This window comes from Doryrhamphus excisus, linkage group LG1, assembly GCF_037039965.1.
Source record: "Doryrhamphus excisus strain RoL-2023G ecotype Guam linkage group LG1, RoL_Dexc_Guam_v1.1, whole genome shotgun sequence".
NCBI classification, from domain to species: Eukaryota; Metazoa; Chordata; class Actinopteri; order Syngnathiformes; family Syngnathidae; genus Doryrhamphus; species Doryrhamphus excisus.
In genome coordinates this window covers 4,140,341-4,166,998 of record NC_136357.1, presented here as the reverse complement: position 1 = coordinate 4,166,998, position 26,658 = coordinate 4,140,341, and the positions used below count along the sequence as shown (strand labels likewise).

The 26,658-nt window shown below is 39.7% G+C and overlaps 2 protein-coding genes across 3 annotated transcripts in view; one reads left to right on the top strand and one right to left on the bottom strand.

Annotated features, from left to right (window-relative positions):
- The window catches only part of itpr2 (inositol 1,4,5-trisphosphate receptor, type 2), an 84,505-nt gene extending 73,976 nt beyond the window's left edge, over window positions 1-10,529 (top strand). For both annotated transcript variants that reach the window (XM_058074846.2, XM_058074843.2), the window contains 2 exons: window positions 6,367-6,528; window positions 9,629-10,529. In XM_058074846.2, coding sequence (XP_057930829.2) covers window positions 6,367-6,528; window positions 9,629-9,709 — 243 coding nt within the window. In that variant the 3' untranslated portion in view covers window positions 9,710-10,529. The remainder of the gene's footprint in view (window positions 1-6,366; window positions 6,529-9,628) is intronic.
- A 7,279-nt stretch (window positions 10,530-17,808) lies between these two features.
- Window positions 17,809-26,081, bottom strand: sspn (sarcospan (Kras oncogene-associated gene)). The gene is made up of 3 exons (XM_058075747.2): window positions 25,770-26,081; window positions 23,363-23,449; window positions 17,809-19,112 (listed from the first exon to the last, which is right to left on the bottom strand). Exons 1-3 carry the CDS (start codon window positions 25,998-26,000, stop codon window positions 18,759-18,761), a joined length of 672 nt encoding a protein of 223 aa, XP_057931730.2. The 5' UTR covers window positions 26,001-26,081; the 3' UTR covers window positions 17,809-18,758.
- Window positions 26,082-26,658: the final 577 nt, after the last annotated feature.

The window sequence follows — 26,658 nt, the reverse complement described above, 5'->3', positions numbered from 1 at the left end:
GGATTCCCTGTGAACCTGTTCATTCATGAAATGGAAAATAACAACACACACGTGCAGTGCTACTAATACTAATACTACTCCTTTGGGACCAACTTATGTTGTCGAATAGTATCATGTTACTCAACATGTACTCTTGATTGTGATTGTGTGTGTTGGCTGGTGTTTTATGTGTGCAAAGGGACAGTGGCTGCAGGCCCAGCAGGTACTGCAGCAGCCACAGCGTTGTTACATAACCCATCTCAAGTGGCCTGCTAATAGCTCAGCCTGCCTGGCACGTGCTATCCTGTCCCTTTGACTCTCTCTCTCTCTCTCACATATGCACACACACACACACACACACACACACACAAAACACTGTCACATTATGAGCCTTCCATTTCCAAAACACATACACCAACCACGTTGTAGACAGAAGAGCAGCAGAGGTGGCAGGAGACTAAAAGACTGCACTTGTCATGTATACTGAAGGCGGAGGTTAAATTTTGCTTAATGGGATGAAGTCTATTGAGGTTTATATAACAAATGACAGTGTTGTGTGTCCTTTGTGTGTGTGATTAACTGTGAGAGACGCCACTATCGTCGTATCTCTCTGCTAGTGTTTGAGGAGCCATATAAGGTTATTTTGCCAGTACTCCATACAAGATCAATGTGTCATTCACAATTATTATTATTATCATTAGAATTATTATTATTGTACCTTATTGTCTTAGGCTGGCCCCAATAAAAGGCCAATCTGAAGTGTAGTGAGAGAGCAAAACCAAAAGTGTTGCGTTAATAGTGTGTATATGACTTTGTTGTAACGTAAACAGGGGCTGCACGGTGGTCTAGTGGCTAGCACACAGACCTCACAGCTAGGAAACCCAAGTTCAATCCCACCCTGGGCCATCTCTGTGTGGAGTTTGCATGTTCTCCTCGTGCATGCATGTTTTTTTTTCGGGTATTCCGGTTTCCTCCCACATTCCAAAAACATGCTAGGTTAATTGGCGACTCCAAATTGTCCATAGGTATGAATGTGAGTGTGAATGGTTGTTTGTCTATACGTGCCCTGTGATTGGCAGGCCACCAGTCCAGGGTGTACCCCGCCTCTCGCCCGAAGACAGCTGGGATAGGCTCCAGCATCCCCCATGACCCTCGTGAGGATAAGCGGTAGAAAATGAATGAATGCATTATTATTATTATTATTGTTCCAGTGTGTCTTAGGCTGGCCACAATAAAAGGCCAATCTGAAGTGTAGTGAGGGAGCAAAACCAAAAGTGTCACGTTTATAGTGTATATATGACTTTGTTGTAATGTAAACAGGGGCTGCACGGCGCTCTAGTGGTTAGCACACGGACTTCACAGCTAGGAAACCCGAGTTCAATCCCACCCTGGGCCATCTCTGTGTGGAGTTTGCATGTTCTCCCCGTGTATGCGTGGGTTTTTTTCCGGGTATTCCGGTTTCCTCCCACATTCCAAAAACATGCTAGGTTAATTGGCTACTCCAAATTGTCCATAGGTATGAATGTGAGTGTGAATGGTTGTTTGTCTATATGTGCCCTGTGATTGGCTGGCGACCTGTCCACTGTGTACCCCGCCTCTTGCCCCAAGACAGCTGGGATAGGCTCCAGCACCCCTGCGACGCTCGTGACGATAATCTGTAGAAAATGAATGAATGTAATGTAAACACAAATAAAAACACATTCATCAGTTCTGTCAAGAAATGTATAATATAACGTCCTTTTTACAATAATATCCTTTTACTTTAAAGGTTATGAACATTTACTCTTTTAACTGATGGCGGTGGTGCCCAGATGGCTAATGGTGTTGTTTTTGCCCGAGGCCTCTGAGGTTTCCGGTCGGTCCGATGTTTCTTAGTAGTGGTGCATTTCTGCACGTACAGTGTAGAACAGTGCATTGATGAAATGATACGCATGGACGTCTGTAAATTCATGCACATTTAGCTGAGGAAATTGATCAGTGAAGCATCGGAAAATGCTAAGTCATTCAGACCAACAGCACCATTGGAAAGGGAGATAGAGATGCAAATATTCCGTTTCTTTTAAGTATGTAGTAATTAGGGTTAATTTTCCTGCAAAAAAGTGATTTTATTATGTCTTTTAAATATGAAAGGCCAGAAAAAGGAAAACTTTTTAAATTCTAAAATGTTTATTTTGAAGCAAATCCTTGAAACTGCTTGTCCGGTCTTAAGTAACCATTTAAAAGCTATGACCAGTACCAGTGCATCACCATTACGCAAACTAGAGAGCTAGCGACCTAAACGGTAGCGAGCAAGTTATTTCCTTTAAACTTAAATAGCCAAAAACTTACCACTTCCACACGGATAGGGAGGATAACTATTAACAGTTATTTAACCTTTAACATGAACATTAATCAAACATAATAGTTTTTTCTGGGTACATGATACCATACAGCATCCATATATCAAACTTGCACGGCGGCGCACTAACATTAAACTTTCATAACAAGGCGGGGGCCTCAAATTGGTGTCCTGCGGGCCACATTTGGCCCACGGGCCGCATGTTTGAGACCCATGGTATAGACAATAGTTCACAATGACATTCATACCTGTGGACAATTTGAATTGTCATTTTGCATTGATTAAGTTTTAATTAAACAAAGTATTCACGCATACACAGCCAACCTTCCTCTTCTGACTCACCCTCCTGACTTAGTATGTGTCAGTCTGTCCTATCGTTTTGTTTTTTTTCCCTCATCCCTGAAATCTATTATTATATATACATACATAATACAAGTAGGTGGGAGAATACCTCCTTCCTCCTACAGAAAGCACTACGGCGGTGCCAGTCACATCCCACTTAAGGCGCCATTGATGTCATTCTTATCAAAACTGGCCGAGTAATGTGTTATGCAAGATCAGCTGACGGCACTTTGACTCACGTAAGAGCATGCACGTTGTAAAAATAAGACATTTCACATACGTACCTTCCATGTTCATGCGGATGCACACCCACACACGGACAAACACAGACACACTTTGCATCACACATCTAAGTCCGTTATGTAATGCCAAGGATTTATTATTTTCAGTGACTAAAAACATTCAAAATGTGCGGTTCCTTTAGCTACAGTTGGGATTTTCTCTGTCAGTGCTGGGCGGCTTGCACGCAAGTTCATGGACTGCACAATTACTAAAGGAACATTTTTCTGATGCATGATGTCTGGGCATTGTTATATCATCTTGAAATTGCATGAATGCTTAAAAGCGACTGAGTATTAGAGCCACATTGGAAAAAAAATCTTTAATAATACAATTTTGAGGGAAAAAAGTCATATATTTACGAGAATTAAATAAGCCTCTTGTTTTTGTAGCTGTCTCAGGCAATGCCTGTTACAACGGAGTATTAAAGTAGTAGTGATTTCAGTAGTGATTTTGCATTATGCCATAAAGGCACATCCTATTTTAAGTTAGCATAACCACTAAAATGCTAACAATTAGCATGCTAGCTCATAGCAAGATAGCACTACTGACAGAAACTGCTAAGGACAGTCAGTAGTGATTTTGCATTATGCCATAAAGGCACATCCTATTTTACATTAGCATAACCACTAAAATGCTGACAATTAGCATGCTAGCTCATAGCAAGATAGCACTACTGACAGAAACTGCTAAGGACAGTCAGTAGTGATTTTGCATTATGCCATAAAGGAACATCCTATAACATTAGCATAACCACTAAAATGCTGACAATTAGCATGCTAGCTCGTGGCAAGATAGCACTACTTACAGAAACTGCCAAGGACAGTCAGTAGTGATTTTGCATTATGCCATAAAGGCACATCCTATTTTAAATTAGCATAACCACTAAAATGCTAACAGTTAGCATGCTATCTTGTAGCAAGATAACACTAATACTTTGTTGTACTTAAGAACTACACTAAAATGCTAACAGTTAGCATGCTACCTCGTAGCAAGATACCACTAATACTTTGTCGTACTTAAGAACTACGCTAACATGCTGACAGTTAGCATGCTAGCTTGTAGCAAGAGAGCACTACTTACAGAAACTGCCAAGGACAATCAGTAGTGATTTTGCATATACCATAAATGCACATGCTAATTTAAATGAGCATAACCACTAAAATGCTAACAGTTAGCATGCTACCTTGTAACAAGATAGCAACAAGTATTGAAAGTGCTAAGGACAATCCGAAGTGATTTTACATCATGCCATAAAGTAGCAAGATAGCACTAATACTTTGTTATACTTAAGAACTACACTAACATGCCGACAGTTAGCATGCTAGCTCATAGCAAGATAGCACTATTACTTTGTCGTACTTAAGAACTACGCTAACATGCCTACAGTTAGCATGCTAGCTCGTGGCAAGATAGCACTACTTACAGAAACTGCCAAGGACAGTCAGTAGGGATTTTGCATTATGCCATAAAGGCACATCCTATTTTAAATTAGCATAACCACTAAAATGCTAATAGTTAGCATGCTACCTTGTAACAAGTATTGAAAGTGCTAAGGACAATCCGAAGTGATTTTACATCATGCCATAAAGATACTGTACATGCTATTTTGAATTAGTACTTTTACTTGAATGCAAACACGGTAACAGTTAGCATGCTAGCTCGTAGCAATTTAGCACTACTTAAAGAAACTGCAAAGGATAGTCAGTAGTGATTTTGCATATGCCATAAATGCACATGCTAATTTAAATGAGCATAACCACTAAAATGCTAACAGTTAGCATGCTACCTCGCAGCAAGATACCACTAATTCTTTGTCGTACTTAAGAACTACGCTAACATGCCGACAGTTAGCATGCTAGCTCGTGGCAAGATAGCACTACTTACAGAAACTGCCAAGGACAGTCAGTAGTGATTTTGCATATACCATAAATGCACATGCTAATGTAAATGAGCATAACAACTAAAATGCTAACAGTTAGCATGCTACCTTGTAACAAGTATTGAAAGTGCTAAGGACAATCCGAAGTGATTTTACATCATGTCATAAAGGTACTGTACATGCTATTTTGAATTAGTACTTTTAATTAAATGCAAACATGCTAACAGTTAGCATGCTAGCTCGTAGCAATTTAGCACTACTTAAAGAAACTGCAAAGGACAGTCAGTAGTGATTTTGCATATACCATAAATGCACATGCTAATTTAAATGAGCATAACCACTAAAATGCTAACAGTTAGCATGCTACCTCGCAGCAAGATACCACTAATTCTTTGTCGTACTTAAGAACTACGCTAACATGCCGACAGTTAGCATGCTAGCTCGTGGCAAGATAGCACTACTTACAGAAACTGCCAAGGACAGTCAGTAGTGATTTTGCATATACCATAAATGCACATGCTAATTTAAATGAGCATAACAACTAAAATGCTAACAGTTAGCATGCTACCTTGTAACAAGTATTGAAAGTGCTAAGGACAATCCGAAGTGATTTTACATCATGCCATAAAGGTGCTGTACATGCTATTTTGAATTAGTACTTTTAATTAAATGCAAACACGCTAACAGTTAGCATGCTAGCTCGTAGCAATTTAGCACTACTTACAGAAACTGCCAAGGACAGTCAGTAGTGATTTTGCATATACCATAAATGCACATGCTAACTTAAATGAGCATTAAGAACTACACTAAAATGCTAACAGTTAGCATGCTACCTTGTAACAAGTATTGAAAGTGCTAAGGACAATCCGAAGTGATTTTACATCATGTCATAAAGGTACTGTACATGCTATTTTGAATTAGTACTTTTAATTAAATGCAAACATGCTAACAGTTAGCATGCTAGCTTGTAGCTAGATAGCACTAGCTAATCTGTAATGATTTTTGATCATGTTAGATAGATTGACATCATGCAATGTAATTTTGTCCACGATAATAATAATATAATAGCATATAATGCATTTCCCCAATAAACCTCCAGTCTGACTTCTGGCCTTGATAGATGACACTGACTCATATTTACATCAACACTCTGTTTTTTGGAGTGGGTAGAGATTGAAATACCATTATTTTTCAATTAATATACGACCATTATTTACGGTAGCCCAGAGACACAAATGTTGGTTACGCTGTCACACTGATGTGCAACGCGAGGAACAAGCTTCCGTTTTTCACGCAGGGGTGATTTATATTTCAAAGTTGATGGCAGTTCCTCACACCCCAGTGTTTACGCCTCCCTTGCAACGTGGCCGTAGCGCAGTAACACTCCCTGAATCACACCCTGCTGCTGGAGGCTGACTGAGCCAAAATTTGCTGCCACCGCCGCCGCCGTCTCCTTGACATTCTGACTCAGCTCTATTTCGACCGTTATTCACTTCACATCCTTCTCACTATTTCTCTCACACCCCGTCTCTCCCTCAACTCTCAGGAGAAAAACTTGGAGTGGTTCCCCCGAATGCAAGCCATGTCTCTGGTGAGCAACGAGGGGGATAACGAGCAGAATGAGATGCGATCCCTGCAGGAGAAACTGGAGAGCACTGTCACGCTGGTAGCTCAGCTCTCCGCCCAGCTTTCTGAGCTCAAGGAGCAGGTAAAGGGACCATTTCATATACTCCTTCATCTGACCGCTATGAACCGTAGATATGGCTTGGGGGGGGTTGGTTGGCTGCGACATTAAACCGCAGCTTCTCGAGGTAATCCTTGGATTTAAAACATGTGCGCTCCGAGAGGTCATAGCAATTAGGGTCATTTCCTGTGACCTCTTCTTGGGATCCCCAGATTTGTCCCTTTCTTGACTTGATGTACTCCATGGCCACTCTACAAGTCAATCTGATTGGCTGACCAACATGTCAGTCATGAAACACAATACAAATGTCTAGTTGGCTCTTACCCTTAACCTTCTAAAACCGATATATCAGAATCAGAATGCCCTTTATTGTCATTTTATATATAGGACTACGTTAAAAAGCCATAGCATTTCAGTATGTGGAATCAAACTATGGAATGGATTGGGTAAGACCCTCAAACAATGCACAACAATGAGCCAATTCAAGAAACAATACAAGCAGTTGATGTTTGCTAAATACAAGGATGAAGAGTCTTGAACCAGTCATGATTGTCTTGATTTTTTTTAAATAAAAAAAACATTAAACTATATTAGGAAAGCAGGAAGTGAACAAATGTAACAGTTACGCATTATGTCATTGTATGCTCATATCACCTTATACTTCGGTACGGGACAAGAAAAATTAAAAAATTAAAAAATAAAAACCATATTAGGAAAGCAGGAAGTGAACAAATGTAACAGTTACTGATTGTAAAAGTACCAGATGGAGGGGTAGGATTTAATAAGCTTTGCTTCTTCCTACTCCTTTTGGACATGTGGAACTGTGAACTGATTATGTGATGCATTCAATTGTAATCTGATGCATGTTCAAATGAAATAAAACCATTACCAGAATGTAGTCATTATATTATAATATTGTAGTCATTGGCCAGTCTACATGTCACTCATTAGTGACCCTTGTACTTGTTGACATTGGTGAGTCTACATCATTACACAGAACCAAGGACGCCACTTTTGTTGATAATTTTATGGTAATGGTTTTATTTCATTTGAACATGCATCAGATTACAATTGAATGCATCACATAATCAGTTCACAGTTCCACATGTCCGAAAGGAGTAGGAAGAAGCAAAGCTTATTAAATCCTACCCCTCCATCTGGTACTTTTACAATCAGTAATTGTTACATTTGTTCACTTCCTGCTTTCCTGATATAGTTTTTTTTAAATAATAATTTTTTATATTTTTGTCACATACCAAAGTACGAGGTAACCGTCAATATAGTGATATCTATAGCACATCATGACTGGTTCAAGACTCTTCTTACTTTATTCTTTGTAATTAGACCAACTCTTCCGAGTGTCCAAAATACCCAACTTCCCTATACGGTTGTCAGACCTTCCTTCAGTGGCCTTTAAAGTCCGTAGTGACAGGTGACTATAATTTAAGAAGTTCTCCTCAGGCTGTTTGGATGACCACACTGCTGGAGCCTGACTGATCACTCTCATCACCTGCCTCCCTGGCATGTGATTCCGGTCACAGGCTTGTCCTTGTTCCCTTGTTCCTGTTCTGACAGACGTGTCAAAGTAATGCTGGCACAAACAAAACAACAACCCTTGTCGACATCTAGTTTTGTCTGTAACGTCTACCGACCAGCTGATTCCTATTGTCATGGGTTGAAATCCACCAGCGTCGGCTCTTATACCTAAATTATACATAAATTATACCTAAATTATACCTAAATTATACCTAAATTAACTCACTGCTGAACAGTCCGTCTCAATAGTAAGACCGCTATACTGCTTAATTAGAACTATGCTAACATGCCAACAGTTAGCATGCCGGCTTGTAGCAAGATAGCACTAAAATTTTGTTGTACTTAAGAACTACGCTAACATGCTGACAGTTAGCATGCCGGCTCATAGCAAGATAGCACTAATACTTTGTTGTACTTTAGAACTACGCTAACATGTTAGCATGCCGGTTCGTAGCAAGATAGCACTAAAACTTTGTTGTATTTAAGAACTACGCTAACATGTTAGCATGCCAGCTCGTAGCAAGATAGCACTAATACTTTGCTTTACTTAAAAACTACGCTAACATGCCGACAGTTAGCATGCCGGCTCATAGCAAGATAGCACTAAAACTTTGTTGTACTTAAGAGCTACGCTAACATGCCGACAGTTAGCCTGCCAGCTTGTAGCAAGATAGCACTAATACTTTGCTGTACTTAAGAACTATGCTAACATGTTAGCATGCCTACTCGTAGCAAGATAGCACTAATACTTTGTTGTACTTAAGAACTACGCTAACATGCCGACAGTTAGCATGCCGGCTCGTAGCAAAATAGCACTAATACTTTGCTTTACTTAAGAACTACGCTAACATGCCGACAGTTAGCATGCCGGCTCATAGCAAGATAGCACTAATACTTTGTTGTACTTAAGAACTACGCTAACATGCCGACAGTTAGCATGCCGGCTCATAGCAAGATAGCACTAATACTTTGCTGTATTTAAGAACTACGCTAATATGCCGACAGTTAGCATGCTAACTCGTAGCAAGATAGCACTAATACTTTGCTGTACTTAAGAACTACGTTAACATTCCGACTGTTAGAAGGCCGGCTTGTAGCAAGATAGCACTAATACTTTGTTGTACTTAAGAACTACGCTAACATGCCAACAGTTAGCATGCCAACTTGTAGCAAGATAGCACTAATACTTTGTTTTACTTAAGAACTACGCAGTTCAAAACTGTTACATTTATTCACTTCCTGCTTTCCTAATATAGTTTAAGGTTTTTTTTATTATTATTATTATTATTATTATTTATGTTTTTGTTTTTTGAGGTGATATGACCATATAATGACATAATGCGTACCATAGTAACTGTCAATATAGTATGTATAGCACATCATGACTGGTTCAAAACTGTTACATTTGTTCACTTCCTGCTTTCCTAATATAATCTCGCCTCATTGAAGCATTTATCGATGTGATGTCATAATTCATCATATTGGCGCCAGAATTAGTCCGATAATTATCATGCAGCCTTAATATATATAACAAAAATAACCGCTTCTTCATCCAAACTACGTCCAAATATGTTTGTCTCCTCCGTAGATGACAGAGCAGAGGAAGAACAAGCAGAGGCTTGGATTCTTGGGTCCTCAACAGACAAACCATCACATCCCGACCCACTGAGGTTCCCAGAACCCAATCAGGATCAAACCATTTCCTGCCCTAAAGGGCAATACCAAGCAAAGACACAGGATTTGTCACAAAGTGCTTTTTGTATGATGGACATCACCCGCCTTACGGGCCAGAAAACCGCCTCGTGGGCTAACCCCTCGCCATTTTCAGCAAGCGAAACCGCTTGTTTGCACACTCGCATTGCAGAGTGACTCGACTCGGAATGATTGAGTAGGCTTGACACATATCTGCCAATATGGTGTTAGCAAAGCGTTCCTGTGCCCAAGCGAGGGAGAAGGGAATTGTTGGAGTAAAGATTTGTTATTTTGCTTTCTCAGACCTTTAATTTTCTTAACCGCGGTTGGTCAGAAAATAGATCCAAGGTAACGAGATCCGTGTTTGGCTAAGAACTGGGTCATTTCATCTGAGTAACTTCTCATAGGCTTCCTATAGGATTTTAAATTTTATAACAGGCGTATTATTTTTGTTACTTTTTGAAAATGCTGCCTTATTCATTTTTTAAAAACTGGATTAGCAATTGTTTAATATGCACTTTTTTCCATTCAAAAGGGAGAAATATGTAACTGGAGACTACTTTGGGGAGTATTGCCTTCAACTAAGATGCATTCACTGCACCGCGTCATTTTCTGCGCTTGTTCAGATTTCCACAGTGTACTGATTTAAATGTGAATAAAATTGATTTGTACTTCTTGTAGAATTTACTTGAAGGTAATTTTATGTCTAAATCTTACATCGGCATCTCTTAAGTTAATACCAATGTTTGTGTCGTCTTCTACTCTTTCTTAAAATGTGTAATAAATGTTAACAATGACTTGTTTCCGTCCTTCCTGACAAGCTATGCTCTATTTCCCTTTGACACGTATGACACAACAGTTAGCATGCTAGCTCACAGCAAGATAGCACTACTTACAGAAACTGCTAAAGACAGTAAGTAGTGATTTTGCATTATGCCATAAAGGCACATCCTATTTTAAATTAGCATAACCATTAAAATGCTAACAGTTAGCATGCTACCTTGTAGCAAGATAGCACTAATACTTTGTCGTATTTAAGAACTATGCTAACATGCCAACAGTTAGCATGCCATCTCGTAGCAAGATAGCACTAATACTTTGTTATACTTAAAAACTACGCTAACATGCTGACAGTTAGCATGCTAGCTCATAGCAAGATAGCACTAGTACTGTGTTGTACTTAAGAACTACGCTAACATGCTGACAGTTAGCATGCTAGCTCGTAACAAGATAGCACCACTGCTTTGTTGTATTTAAGAACTATGCTAACATGCTAACAGTTAGCATGCCATCTCGTCGCAAGATAGCACTAATACTTTGTTATACTTAAAAACTACGCTACATGCTGACAGTTAGCATGCTAGCTCATAGCAAGATAGCACTAGTACTTTGTTGTACTTAAGAACTACGCTAACATGTTGACAGTTAGCATGCTGGCTCGTAACAAGATAGCACTAGTACTTTGTTGTACTTAAGAACTACACTGACATGCCGACTGTTAGCATGCTAGCTCATAGCAAGATAGCACTAGTAGTTTGTTGTACTTTAGAACTATGCTAACATGCTGACAGTTGGCATGCTAGCTTGTAGCAAGCAAGCACTAATATTTTGCTTTACTTAAGAACTACGCTAACATGCCGACAGTTAGCATGCTAGCTTGTAGCAAGATAGCACTAGCACTTTGTTATACTTAAGAACGATGCTAACATGCTGACAGTTAGCATGCTAGCTCATAGCAAGATAGCACTAGTACTTTGTTGTACTTAAGAACTACGCTAACATGCTGACAGTTAGCATGCTAGCTCGTAACAAGATAGCACCACTGCTTTGTTGTACTTAAGAACTACACTGACATGCCGACTGTTAGCATGCTAGCTCATAGCAAGATAGCACTAGTAGTTTGTTGTACTTTAGAACTATGCTAACATGCCGACAGTTGGCATGCTAGCTTGTAGCAAGAAAGCACTAATATTTTGCTGTACTTAAGAACTACGCTAACATGCCGACAGTTAGCATGCTAGCTCGCAGCAAGATAGCACTAGTACTTTGTTATACTTAAGAACGATGCTAACATGCCGACAGTTTGCATGCTAGCTCATAGCAAGATAGCACTAATACTTTGTTGTACTTAAGAACGACACTCACATGCCGATAGTTAGCATGCTAGCTCGTAGCAAGATAGCACTAATACTTTGTTGTACTTAAAAACTACGCTAACATGCCGACGGTTAGCATGCTAGCTCATAGCAAGATAGCACTAGTACTTTGTTTTACTCAAGAATGACGCTAACATGCCGACAGTTAGCATGCTAGCTCGTTCTTAAAATGTGTAATAAATGTTAACAATGACTTGTTTGCTTTGTTTTACCAGTGCTCTCACTGCATTGGACTTGCTAGCCCATCGACAGAAGGGAGACACGTTTTCATTGAAACAGGAACCGAGTTCAACCTTAGCATTTTGTGGTTACTCGTCTAAAATTAGATGCAAACTTCTCATGTTGTCACTGAGCTGTTATATTGTGTTACATGGTGCCATACACACTAACTCATGACCAGTATAGGACCAGTATGACCTGTATACATGTAAACACATTGAAGTCAATAAGTAGGGACCAGATTTAGGATGTCTGTTGTGTAAATAATCTAAGTTGATTCTTGTTTATGCACAGTTAGCGCATTGTTATTATCTTAGCGCTAAATCTATGTTATGCAAGTTGTACTCGCATTACAATGGTAAGTTTTTTTTTATTTATTTTATTAATTTTTAATTTTTTTTTTTTTTATTTTTTTTAAATTTTTATGTTTTGTTTTTTGAGGTGATATGACCATATAATGACATAATGCGTACCATAGTAAGTGTCAATATAGTATGTATAGCACATCATGACTGGTTCAAAACTGTTACATTTGTTCACTTCCTGCTTTCCTAATATAATCTCTCCTCATTGGAGCATTTATCGATGTGATGTCATAATTCCTCATATTGGCGCCAGAATTATTCCGATAATTATCATGCAGCCATAGTATATATATATATAACAAAAATAACCGCTTCTTCATCCAAGATTTAGGATGTCTGTTGTGTAAATAATCTTAAATTGATTCTTGTTTATGCACAGTTAGCGCATTGTTGTTATCTTAGCGCTAAATCTGTTGCGCAAGTTGTACTCGCATTACATTACAATGCTACGCTTATGTTAGCACAAACACGTGCACGCTTGTCTGACGTATGTCCTCATGTTACCCAGAAGATCTGTGCTTGTTCATCCTGTCCTGTCATTTACCTTATGCAAAGAACCCCCCCCCCCCGACCCCCCCGGCTTCAGTTTGCTGTTTACACCAGCAGGTCTTCCTCTGCTGCCGCCGCCTATGACAGATATTAAATATAGCTCCCACCGAGACACCATGGTGACCAGCTGTTACCGTGGAGTCATGGAATAGTGCAATGGGATACTATCAGAAATACGACGTATGGGAGATACATTATATAGTTTTTTCCCTCCAATATCCATGATTAAATTATTATTTTGCAAGATTAATTTTACCATCATTATATAATAAAGCCATTGAATTTTGACTTAGCAATTTAAAAAAGACATAGAACAGCTTTCACAATGGGCTGCACGGCGGTCAAGTGGTTAGCGTGTTGACCTCACAGCTAGGCGACCGGGGTTCAATTCCACTCTCGGCCATCTCTGTGTGGAGTTTGCATGTTCTCCCCGTGCATGTGTGGGTTTTCTCCGGGTACTCCGGTTTCCTCCCACATTCCAAAAACATGCTAGGTTAATTGGAGACTCCAAATTGTCCATAGGTATGAATGTGAGTGTGAATGGTTGTTTGTCTATATGTGCCCTGTGATTGGCTGGCTGGCTACCAGTCCAGGGTGTACCCCGCCTCTTGCCCGAAGACAGCTGGGATAGGCGCCAGCACCCCCAGTGACCCTCGTGAGGATAGCACTAGTACTTTGTTGTACTTGAGAATTACGCTAACATGCCGACAGTTAGCATGATAGCTCGTAGCATTATAGCACTAATACTTTGTTGTACTTTAGAACTATGCTAAAATGTTAGCATGCCGGCTCGTAGCAAGATAGCACTAATACTTTGTTGTACTTAAGAACTACGCTAACATGCCGACAGTTAGCATGCCGGCTCGTAGCAAGATAACACTAGTACTTTGTTGTACTTAAGAATTACGCTAACATGCCGACAGATAGCATGATAGCTTGTAGCAAGATAGCACTAATACTTGGTAGTACTTTAGAACTATGCTAACATGCCGACAGTTAGCATGCTGGCTCATAGCAAGATAGCACTAATACTTTGTTGTACTTAAGAACTACGCTAACATGCCGACAGTTAGCATGCCGGCTCGTAGCAAGATAGCACTAGTACTTTGTTGTACTTAAGAATTACGCTAACATGCCGACAGATAGCCTGATAGCTTGTAGCAAGATAGCACTAATACTTTGTTGTACTTAAGAATTATGCTAACATGCCGACAGATAGCATGATAGCTTGTAGCAAGATAGCACTAGTACTTTGTTGTACTTAAGAATTACGCTAACATGCCGACAGAGAGCATGATAGCTTGTAGCAAGATAGCACTAATACTTTGTAGTACTTTAGAACTATGCTAACATGCCGACAGTTAGCATGCTGGCTCATAGCAAGATAGCACTAATACTTTGTTGTACTTAAGAACTACGCTAACATGCCGACAGTTAGCATGCCGGCTCGTAGCAAGATAGCACTACTACTTTGTTGTACTTAAGAATTACGCTAACATGCCGACAGTTAGCATGATAGCTTGTAGCAAGATAGCACTAATACTTTGTTGTACTTAAGAATTATGCTAACATGCCGACAGATAGCATGATAGCTTGTAGCAAGATAGCACTAGTACTTTGTTGTACTTAAGAATTACGCTAACATGCCGACAGAGAGCATGATAGCTTGTAGCAAGATAGCACTAATACTTGGTAGTACTTTAGAACTATGCTAACATGCCGACAGTTAGCATGCTGGCTCATAGCAAGATAGCACTAATACTTTGTTGTACTTAAGAACTACGCTAACATGCCGACAGTTAGCATGCCGGCTCGTAGCAAGATAGCACTAGTACTTTGTTGTACTTAAGAATTACGCTAACATGCCGACAGTTAGCATGCTGGCTCGTAGCAAGATAGCACTAATAATTTGTTGTACTTAAGAACTATGCTAACATGTTAGCATGCCGGCTCGTAGCAAGATAGCACTAATACTTTGTTGTACTTAAGAACTACGCTAACATGCCGACAGTTAGCATGATAGCTTGTAGCAAGATAGCACTAATACTTTGTTGTACCTTAGAACTATGCTAACATGCCGACAGTTAGCATGCTGGCTCATAGCAAGATAGCACTAATAATTTGTTGTACTTAAGAACTATGCTTACATGTTAGCATGCCGGCTCATAGCAAGATAGCACTAAAACTTTGTTGTACTTTAGAACTATGCTAACATGCCGACAGTTAGCATGCTGGCTCATAGCAAGATAGCACTAATACTTTGTTGTACTTAAGAACTATGCTAACATGTTAGCATGCCGGCTCGTAGCAAGATAGCAGTAAACTGTTGGTGTACAACCTTTAATTAGACTTTCCACAAAAATGGCCGCTTTAATATGGGATAAGAGTAACATTTAAATTTGTTTTAGTCTTAACACAACTGACCACATGAATGATTGTTACAGAGGGCAAAAGGTTCCTCCTCAGTTTCGTTTTTTTTTTATAAATAAGCACAACCCCGTGATGACAGGCATGTGACTTCCTGTGTCTGAGCATTTTGTAGTCACATGACGCTTTATGAACATAACACAAGCAAAAAAAAAAAAACATGCCCATGGATGTAGAATCCATCATTATATAGAATTTCAACTGACATTTTATTTGCTGCCCTCCTGAACTTGAGGTCAGTAGTTTTGCTTTAAAAAAAAACATCCACTGGTGGCTTCATTGTGATGCTAATTGATCTCCATTACTGCTACGAGAAAGCAGTCCTTATGGAAAGAGCTCACACTTCTATCTAAATGACCGGCCATGATGGCAGTAAAACACATGTAGCTTTGAACAGAGATCCTATTGTCCTTGAACACGTCACACATTAGTCATACGTTTGGTTTCAGGCTTTAGTTTGCTGAAGTCCATCGATCTTGATGCTCTTTGCAGTAAGTTGGCAAGACTTTTACTTTACAGCATGTAGAAAAGCAACAAAAAAAAAAAAAAACGAACAGAAAAATAATGTGACTGTCCGGCTGAACTATTTGTAAAGTATAATTGATAATGCAGGGTTAAGGGTTATACCTAAATTAAGCTAAATTAGCTAAATTAATTCACCGCTGAACATTCCGTCTATAGTAAGACCGCTATACTGCTTAATTAGAACTATGCTAACATAGCAATGTAGCAAGATAGCACTAATACTTTGTTGTACTAAAGAACTACACTAACATAGCACTAGTACTTTGTTGTACTTAAGAACTACGCTAACATGCCGACAGTTAGCATCTTAGCTCATAGCAAGATAGCCGAAAGCCTTGATGTACTTAAGAACTACGCTAAAATGCTGACAGTTAGCATGCTAGCTCATAGCAAGATAGCACTAATACTTTATTGTACTTAAGAACTACGCTAAAATGCTGACAGTTAGCATGCTAGCTCATAGCAAGATAGCACTAATACTTTATTGTACTTAAGAACTACGCTAACATGCCGACAGTTAGCATGCCGGCTCGTAGCAAGATAGCACTAATACTTTGTTGTACTTAAGATCTACGCTAAAATGCCGACAGTTAGCATCCTAGCTTGTAGCAAGATAGCAGTAAAACTTTGTTGTACTTAAGAACTACGCTAACATGCCGACAGTTAGCATGCTTGCTCATAGCAAGATAGCACTAATACTTTGTTGTACTTAAGAACTACGCTAAAATGCCAACAGTTAGCATCCTAGCTTGTAGCAAGATAGCAGTAAAACTTTGTTGTACTTAAGAACTACGCTAACATGCCGACAGTTAGCATGCTAGCCCGTAGCAAGATAGCACTAATACTTTGTTGTACTTAAGAACTACACTAAAATGCCAACAGTTAGCATGCTAGCTCATAGCAAGATAGCCGAAAGCCTTGTTGTACTTAAGAACTACGCTAAATTAGAACTATGCTAACATAGCAACGTAGCAAGATAGCACTAATACTTTGTTGTACTTAAGAACTACGCTAACATGCCGACAGTTAGCATCTTAGCTCATAGCAAGATAGCTGAAAGCCTTGTTGTACTTAAGAACTAAGCTAAAATGCTGACAGTTAGCATGCAGGCTCGTAGCGAGATAGCACTAGTACTTTGTTGTACTTAATAAGAACTACGCTAACATGTCGACAGTTAGCATGCTAGCCCGTAGCAAGATAGCACTAATACTTTGTTGTACTTAAGAACTACACTAAAATGCCGACAGTTAGCATCCTAGCTTGCAGCAAGATAGCACTAATACTTTGTCGTACTTAAGAACTACGCTAACATGCCGACAGTTAGCATGCTAGCCCGTAGCAAGATAGCACTAATACTTTGTTGTACTTAAGAACTACACTAAAATGCCGACAGTTAGCATCCTAGCGTGTAGCAAGATAGAAGTAAAACTTTGTTGTACTTAAGAACTACGCTAACATGCTGACAGATAGCACTAATACTTTATTGTACTTTAGTTAGTATACTTCAAAATACATACTACAGGTGGTCCTGATGTTATGTATGAGTTCCGTTCCCAGACAGTAAGTCTCGGAACGAGTTCTGGTGTATGTCGGCTCTTATACCTAAATTATAGCTAAATTAACTTACCGTCTCAATAGTAAGACTGCTATACTGCTTAATTATTACCAAAGAGGATAGATAGAAAGACAGATTACTTGACTTCCACTTCCTTAGTACACCCTGCATGGGTTTGGCGGCCATGATGGGAAGCGTATAGTGCATAGTGAAAATGTCCTCAGTACACTGGTCAGCTATGAATTGCTTTAATACAATACAATACAATACAATCCAATACAATACAATACAATACAATACAATACAGGTACTGTATGTATCAGCAAAATAATGTAGATATATAACACTGGTACTTGTAAATAAACAGGAATTTGACCAAAAGTGTAGTCCAACTATGAAGCTTTAAGCAACTGTTTGTTATACTGGGGGTGGTGGGGGGGGGGGGGGGGGGTGGCTCCATGGCTTTGCTGATGTTGTTTTGGCATCCGACGGTAGCCTGTTTTGTTTATGAAATTGTCCAAAAATCGATATGTCAATATTGTCCAACTCTCAATTTCCGATACTGATATCAGCTGATACTGATGACATATCTCCTGTGGTGTAATGAACACATATATGTTGTTTACAGCATCGCTTTTCATGATTGATAACCCATATGGTAATGGTTTTATTTCATTTGAACATGCATCAGATTACAATTGAACGCATCATATAATCAGTTCACAGTTCCACATGTCCAAAAAGGAGTAGGAAGAAGCAAAGCTTATTAAATCCTACCCCTCCATCTGGTACTTTTACAATCAGTAAGTGTTACATTTGTTCACTTCCTGCTTTCTTAATATAGTTTTTGATATGAACCGATATTGCATTTTTAATAATAATTATCGGCACCCATAATTAGTGATTAAAACATCTGTGGCTATTAGCTAACACTTCACTCGTGTTTATGCATCAAAATTCCATTTAAAATAATTGAATTCCTAACTAATAAACCCTGTAACACGGAACGCAGTAAACCAAGTACCACCTGTATTTGGGTTTTAGTGCTGTGTTGACGCATACAGTGAGTAGACATACTTATCAAATGAGTGATTTTGGGTTTTAACTTGTTACAAATCTTTTGCAAACAGTTGCAACTTTCTTATAATGTGTACAAAAGAGGTACAAAAAGGCGATATGATATTAATATCATGACAACAAGCACAAAATATAACAGGATAAATCATCCATTTAAACCTTGTGCCACTGCTGGAAGGTTCCGATCTGAAGACCAGCAAAGAAAACCTGGTAGCGTTGCTTCCACATGATGAAGGCGCCCACGGCACAGACCAAAGCCTGACCAAGGTTCAGCACAATCTGGAGCAAATGATACAACGCGAGCGTCTCGGTGATCTCCCGACAGTCGCCGACTCCCCGATAGTAGAAAGTGCGAGCTATTGGGTCATGCGGGTCCAAAGTGCACATACAGTCCTCGGCGGCGGGCATGCAGCTGAAGCTGCTGGTCTGTGCATGGTGGTATCCGGCAAAGGCCACAACCAGAATAGAAATAACCAGGCCGATTGCACACAGGGCAAAGTACAGGAGCTGTGGACAAGGGAAGTGTTACATCATGGATTAGTGATGCTGACAGACATTCCGAACAATGGCGCTGTATGTCAAAAGAAGTCGAGAATAGCAATAACAGTCGTTGCATTGCTTAAAGGCACTTCAGTGCTGTTTCTATTACTCTGACAGATATCTGTATGCAATATCCGGGTCACCACTTTGATACATTTTGTACATTAAGGATGCTAAAACCGATCCAATGGATATTTAAAATCCACCTGCAATTGCAGAAAATCCACAAGTAATCAATAATCTCATAAAAATAACTTTATTGACACAAGCCAGTCTTCCCAACCCCCTTGAATATGCCTCACATTATATCACATTTTCCATGAAACACATTTTAAAGCAAACAAGTACCCGCCACTAATGAATGATAATCATGGAGTTAAATAACAGTACATGTAGTCACAAACGTAATAAACCATAAACGTAATACAAATCTGCAGTTTTGAATGTAATAATCCCGCAAATGTAATAAATTTCCCACAAACTTAATAAAATTGGCCTACTGCAAACGTAATACTGAAATTATTACATATGTGGGAAAGTGAAAATCTGTAAAGGTAATAACTTCCCACAAATGTAATAATAATAATAATAATAATAAATAAAATAATAATAATAAATGTAATAATAATAATAGACAAAATAATGATCTTTGTGGTTGTTGTTTGTTCTTTCTTCTTTTAATGAAGGCGAAGGTGTAGATGTCATTTTGAGGATTTTAACAAGATAATTCATTTTTTTTTTGTTTTTTTTGTGGAAAAATATTATTCAAAGAGTATCATTTGAATACATGAAAGGAATCTTTAATTATTAAATTATAATTTATTTTAAATTCATTCATTCATTTTCTATAATTAATTTTTTTCATTAATATTCCAACTGTACGCTACTAAAATTACACCATTTTTCCTCATAATATTACAAGTTCAGCCTCATAAAATTGTGACTTTTTTCTAGCTAGTACAACTTTTTTCTTAATATTTGACTTAATTTTCTGAAAATTTCAATTTCTGCTGTTGCTTTTTTTCATTCATTCATTCATTCATTTTCTACCGTTTATCCTCACGAGGGTTGCGGGGGGTGCTGTCTTCGGGCGAGAGGCAGGGTACACCCTGGACTGGTGGCCAGCCAATCACAGGGCACATATAGACAAACAACCATTCACACTCACATTCATACCTATGGACAATTTGGAGTCGCTAATTAACCTAGCATGTTTTTGGAATGTGGGAGGAAACCGGAGTACCCGGAGAAAACCCACGCATGCACGGGGAGAACATGCAAACTCCACACAGAGATGACCGAGGGTGGAATTGAACCCTAGTCTCTTCGCTGTGTGGACTGCGCGCTAACCACTCGACCGCCGTGCCGCCCTATTTTAAATTAAAAAAGCTATAATTGTGATAATTGCAATTGTTTTAATACAATTTTATTACTCTTTTGTATTACGTTTGTGGGCAGTTATTACGTTTGCGTATGTAACAAGGTCATCATCAAAGATCACCTCCACCTCAAAGGACGTCATACTGTATTCCAAGTTATCTTACAATATGATATGATATGCCATATCATAATAATGATTGGAAGCTTTAGTCTCGAGTCCGATGCTCAACCCAAACAAATAAACAGGCATGCTGGCTCAGCGCCTGATGCAAGTTCATTTCAAAGTAGTCAGTACCCACAGGGCAAGTGCCGGCCCTCAGAGCTGGAGTGCTGCCGGTCACCTCGGACACCTTTTCGCTGTGTGCATGTGTGTTTTGAACCCGAGCCAGGATCTAAAAATACATCAGTAAAATGTGACGGTGTCTTTGTGATGTTTATGCAATTTCACAAGCGCAATAACGCGACGGTTTGATCTTAATCCATCACTTACATAACAGCAGCCCTCATTCTGTGATGTGTATTTTTCGCTTAGTTACATCCTGCTTATGGAATTATGCAAGTGATGAGCGCGGCTTGATTTGAAATGGCATTTATGCTAATTTTGGACCAGCTGTGAAATCTGAAGCATGGGTGGATGGAAGGGGCTGTGACCACCACAAATGTATAAACAACTGCATCGTCGGGTATGATTTTGACTTAACAGGTAAGGGCATGTGCACTGAACCCTCATTTATCACACCAAAACCCCAACATAAAGCAATACTGTGAAGACTGGATAGTGGGTTGGGACACTATAGACAGATTTCGACTACAGAATGCTTTAATCATCATTACTTTTGTGTGGTTGGTCTATATGTGACCTGCGATTGGCTGATGACCAGTCCAGGGTGTACCCCACCTCTCGCCCGAAGACAGCTGGGATAGGCTCCAGTACCCTCCCCGACTCTCGTGAGGATAAGCGGTAGAAAATGAATGAATGTGAAATCTGAAGCATGGGTTAATGGAAGGGGCTGTGACCACCACAAATGTATAAACAACTGCGTCGTCGGGTATGATTTTGACTTAGCAGGTAAGGACATGTGCACAGGACCCTGAATTTATCACTTAAAAAAAAAACAAAAAACCCAACATAAAGCAATACTGTGAAGACTGGATAGTGAATTGGGACACTATAGACAGATTACGACTAAAGAATCCTTTAATCATCATCATTTTTGTGTGGTTGGTCTATATGTGCCCTGCAATTGGCTGGCGACCAGTCCAGGGTGTACCCCGCCTCTTGCCCAAAGACAGCTGGGATAGGCTCCAGCACCCTCCCCGACCCTCGTGAGGATAAGCAGTAGAAAACAACTGCGTCGTCCGGTATGATTTTGACTTAGCAGGTAAGAACATGTGCACAGGACACTCATTTTATCACTTAAAAAAAACAAAAAACACAGCATAAAACCATACTGTGAAGACTGGATAGTGAGTTGGGACAGTATGGACAGATTCCGACTAGAGAATCCTTTAATCATCATTACTTTTGTGTGGATTTTGTGTGATTTGTCTATATGTGCCCTGTGATTGGATGATGACCAGTCCAGGGTGTACCTCACCTCTCTCCCAAAGACAGCTGGGATAGGCTCCAGCACCCTCCCCGACCCTTGTGAGGATAAGCGGTAGAAAACAACTGTGTCGTCCGGTATGATTTTGACTTAGCAGGTAAGGACATGTGCAGAGGACACTCAATTTATCACTTAAAAAAACAAAAAACACAACATAAAACCATACTGTGAAGACTGGAGAGTGAGTTGGGACACTATAGACAGATTACGACTAGAGAATCCTTTAATTATCATCACTTCTGTGTGGTTGGTTTATATATGCCCTGTGATTGGCTGGTGACCAGTCCAGGGTGTACCCCAACTCTCGCCCAAAGACAGCTGGGATAGGCTCCAGCACCCCCGCGACCCTCTTGAGGATAAGCGGTAGAAAACAACTGCGTCGTCCGGTATGATTTTGACTTAGCAGGTAAGGACATTTGTACAGGACACTCAATTTATCACTTAAAAAAACCCAACATAAAGCCATACTGTGAAGACTGGATAGTGAGTTGGGACACTATAGACAGATTACGACTAGAGAATCCTTTAATCATCATCACTTTTGTGTGGTTGGTTTATATGTGCCCTGTGATTGGCTGGCGACCAGTCCAGGGTGTACCCCAACTCTCGCCCAAAGACAGCTAGGATAGGCTCCAGCACCCTCCGCGACCCTTGTGAGGATAAGCGGTAGAAAACTGCGTTGTACGGTATGCTTTTGACTTAGCAGTTAAGGATATGTGCACAGGACCCTCATTTTATCACTTAAAAAAAAACAAAGTCATACTGTGAAGACTGGATAGTGAATTGGGACACTATAGACAGATTCCGACTAGAAAATCCTTTAATCATCATCACTTTTGTGTGGTTGGTCTATATGTGCCCTGTAATTGGCTCGCGACCAGTCCAGGGTGTACCCTGCCTCTCTCCCAAAGACAGCTGGGATAGGCTCCAGCATACCCGCGACCCTAGTGGCATTTATGTAGAGCAGTCTCAGAGAGAAGATCAATTTGCAGTCATGGCTATATAATGATAACATTAGAAGCTAAACTGTGCCAAATCGCTTTCAGTCCGAGTTATTGTACTCACAGTAGAAAGTATGCGTGATATAATACTTGCAGTACGTTCAGAAATTGTGACTCTGTGACATACAGCAGCTTGAAATCCCCTTACGCTTTCCTCCGTATACATGCTCGTAAATGGTGTTGTCAATCAATTGATTGCTGCATAATGTTTACTAGAGTATTGACGCACCTTGACGATGAACTGCACAGACGAGCGCTCATCAGGCCGATAGGTGACGCAGTACAGGATGAAGCCCACAATGGAAACCAAGCACAGCTGCAATAGCAAAAGCAAAGTCAGTAAATAATCACATTGCCGACAACATAGCCTCATTAACTTAATGATGTTAATCACTATTAAAGTTGTTAGCTAATTTATTTGTTTGCTTTGGCCGCCGAAGCACTAAACATTTTGTTTTGCCCACATGTTGACGAGTGCCACTAATTGAATGCATGTTATCTGATTAGCTCTCACAGACGCACTCTTTCTTTCACACTCTTTCCTGACTGCATTTGGAGTCTTGTGACTAACTTGCAGCATCTTATTTCATGGTCGTTCCCAGGTTCTTCAGCACTCAGGACTCTCTGCAAAGATGTTGATGACCTCAGTGTTTTTTCACTCAGATGCATCTCGTGAGCAGCTAACTCGGGATGCTGGTAACCAGAGATGTTTTCGACAGCAGATCACATCTGGGCGAAAACAATACGGTAGGCCGAAAAAACTGGAACAGACTGTTGTTCTGTTCAACTAAATGTGACCTTGACTCATATGAGCTTCAGAGAATCGCAAACAGGAACTAACCTGATACTTGGTTCGGTAAACCTGAACGATTGAATGACTTCCAATATAAAAGTTCAAAAATTTCATTGAGTTCCTGGAAAAATAATAATAGTCCCAGGAACTAGGACTGTACAAATAAATAGAAACAGCAGTAAAACATTTTTTTACAACACTGGTGTTCAAAGTGCGGCCCCTTAGGCCATTTTCAGCCTGCAGCTTTTTTGCTTTGGTCCATGGTATATTCTAAAAAATATATATATATATATATATATATAACTTTTTAAACTGCAAAATTTGAAAAAACAGCACAAATATTTTTACAAAATATTAAAATAAATAAATCTTATGAAAAAAATAATCATAATTTATGAGAATAACTATTGCAATATTTTGGGAAAAAAATAAGAAATTAACAAAAAATTTAAGTTGTAATATAAGAAACAAAACTAAAAAAATTTCTGAAAAAATAGGTGGAACTAATTTAAATAAAGGAAAATATTATGGGAATAACTTCATAAGAATTTGAGAGGAAAATTTACCAAAAAAAAAGACAAAACAACAGCAGAAATGAAAAAAAACAGCTGTAATTTCCCACAAATAAAGTCAAAATATGCAGACAACTTTTTAAACTGCAAAATTTGAAAAAACAGCACACATTTTACTAAATATTACGATAAATAAATCTAAATTCAAAAAATCATAATTTATGAGAATAACATTGCAATATTTTGGGGAAAAAATAAGAAATGAAAAAAAAACTTTTTTAAAAGTCGTAATATGAGAAACAAAACTAAAAAATTTTTTTTGAAAAAATAGGTGGAACTCCAGTCCACCAGTCCAGTGTGTAGAAGACAGCTGGGATAGGCTCCAGCACCCCCGCGACCCTTGTGAGATTAAGCGGTAGAAAATTAATGAATGTTGTCAGGTTACAGCTTGTGTAATATCCGATATAGTCCAGCACTTTATTACCGATACGAGCACGGTGGTTAGCACGCAGGTCTCACAGCTAGGAGACCCGAGTTCAATTCCACCCTCGGTGGATGTTTGCATGTTCTCCGGGTACTCCGGTTTCCTCCCACATTCCAAAAACATGCTAGGTTAATTTGCGACTCCAAATTGTCCATATCGGTATGAATGTGAGTGTGAATGGTTGTTTGTCTATATGTGCCCTGTGATTGGCTGGCCTCTCGCCTGAAGACAGCTGGAATAGGCTCCAGCATCCGCCACGACTCTCGTGAGGATAAGCGGTAAAAATGAATGAATGAATGAAAAACCGGTTATTGGTGTTTACATGGTCTTGCGGAATGAGACTGCATGTAAACATAACCATGGTTACCTACACCCTTCTATACCGTAGGCTGACATTCTGATTTTATTACAACCACAATACTAATCACAGTTACATTAATTAATGCCCCTTTGTGAAAACCTAGCATTATTATGTTTAGATCTTAGCGTTCCAAAGTCGAACTTGATTCCGTGACTCTGTGGCTCTTCCTGTTGTACAAGTATAATTACACACACGCTTAATATAGAAAGTTAGTTTAACTGTCTGGAGGAAGACTGTGACCGTGTTGGTGTAATGTGTGCTGACAAGGCAATTGGACGAGTAGACGACTGAAACGGTGTTCAAAGGTCAGATAGGCTTCCTATACCGTATTGGGCTTATACCTCATCAAACAACAATGGGTTATATTGTCATTCACACACTCAACTCAATACAAACTGTTCAAGACACGTCGACCGTCATGCACGTGGAACAAGAACTGGGAATCTTCCATGCAATGAAGTGTAGAAGCGAGCGCAAAAATCTTACAATGATCCCAGCCCAGTGTGGCGTCTCTCTGGCCAGCAGTGACTTGCTGATGGTCAACATGAGAAAGGCCACAACTGTGACGGCCACCCCCAGAAGCAGCTGAAGCAGAGCCACAAGCAGAGGGAAGCGGCACACTCTTCTGCACTTATGGCCGCCGTCTCGCGACGGGCTATCTTCTCTCCTCTGTCTGCCATTCTTCTGCTCTGAGGAACCTTTCCGGCCCAGGCCCATTTCTCTTTTCTTGCTGTCTATATCTTTAACTCCCAGTCCTAACTAATTTTTCAGCACTGTTTGGAAACCGTTCCCTTGCCCGCCCCCCACCGACTCTTCCTCTCTCCTCTCCCGAGTGCTGCTATTTGGAAAGAGAAGGAGGCGCTGAACTAATATGGAAAACATTTGGACTGGATTCCTCCAACGGCTCCAGTGCCACATATAGCAGGCAGCAGAGACAGAGGAGAAGAAGGGCGGAGGAAAAAAGGAGTAAAGGAGGATTCCTACATAGAACTGTGACACAATCTCACGTATGCAAATTGAGCAGAGGAGGAAAAGGGAATGCACGCAGACACTTGTTCATTCAGGGAATAAATGGAGGAGGCCACACTTCTTTTCCACTGCATAAAAGAACTGTCATCTTTCAGAGTCGCATGAGAAGAGTTGTCAAAAGAGATCTACTCAGATCAGAATATGTTTCAAGAACTGGATGATTTACTTATGATTTAGTCTCTTATACTCACAGTTTAGGGCTATAAAATGTACACTCATAGTGTACTTGACTGAATAGAGTACTGTGTATAGTACTGCTATGATAATAAACATTCATTCATTCAGTCATTTTCTACCGCTTATCCTCACAAAGGTCATAGGGGGGTGCTGGAGCCTATCCCAGCTG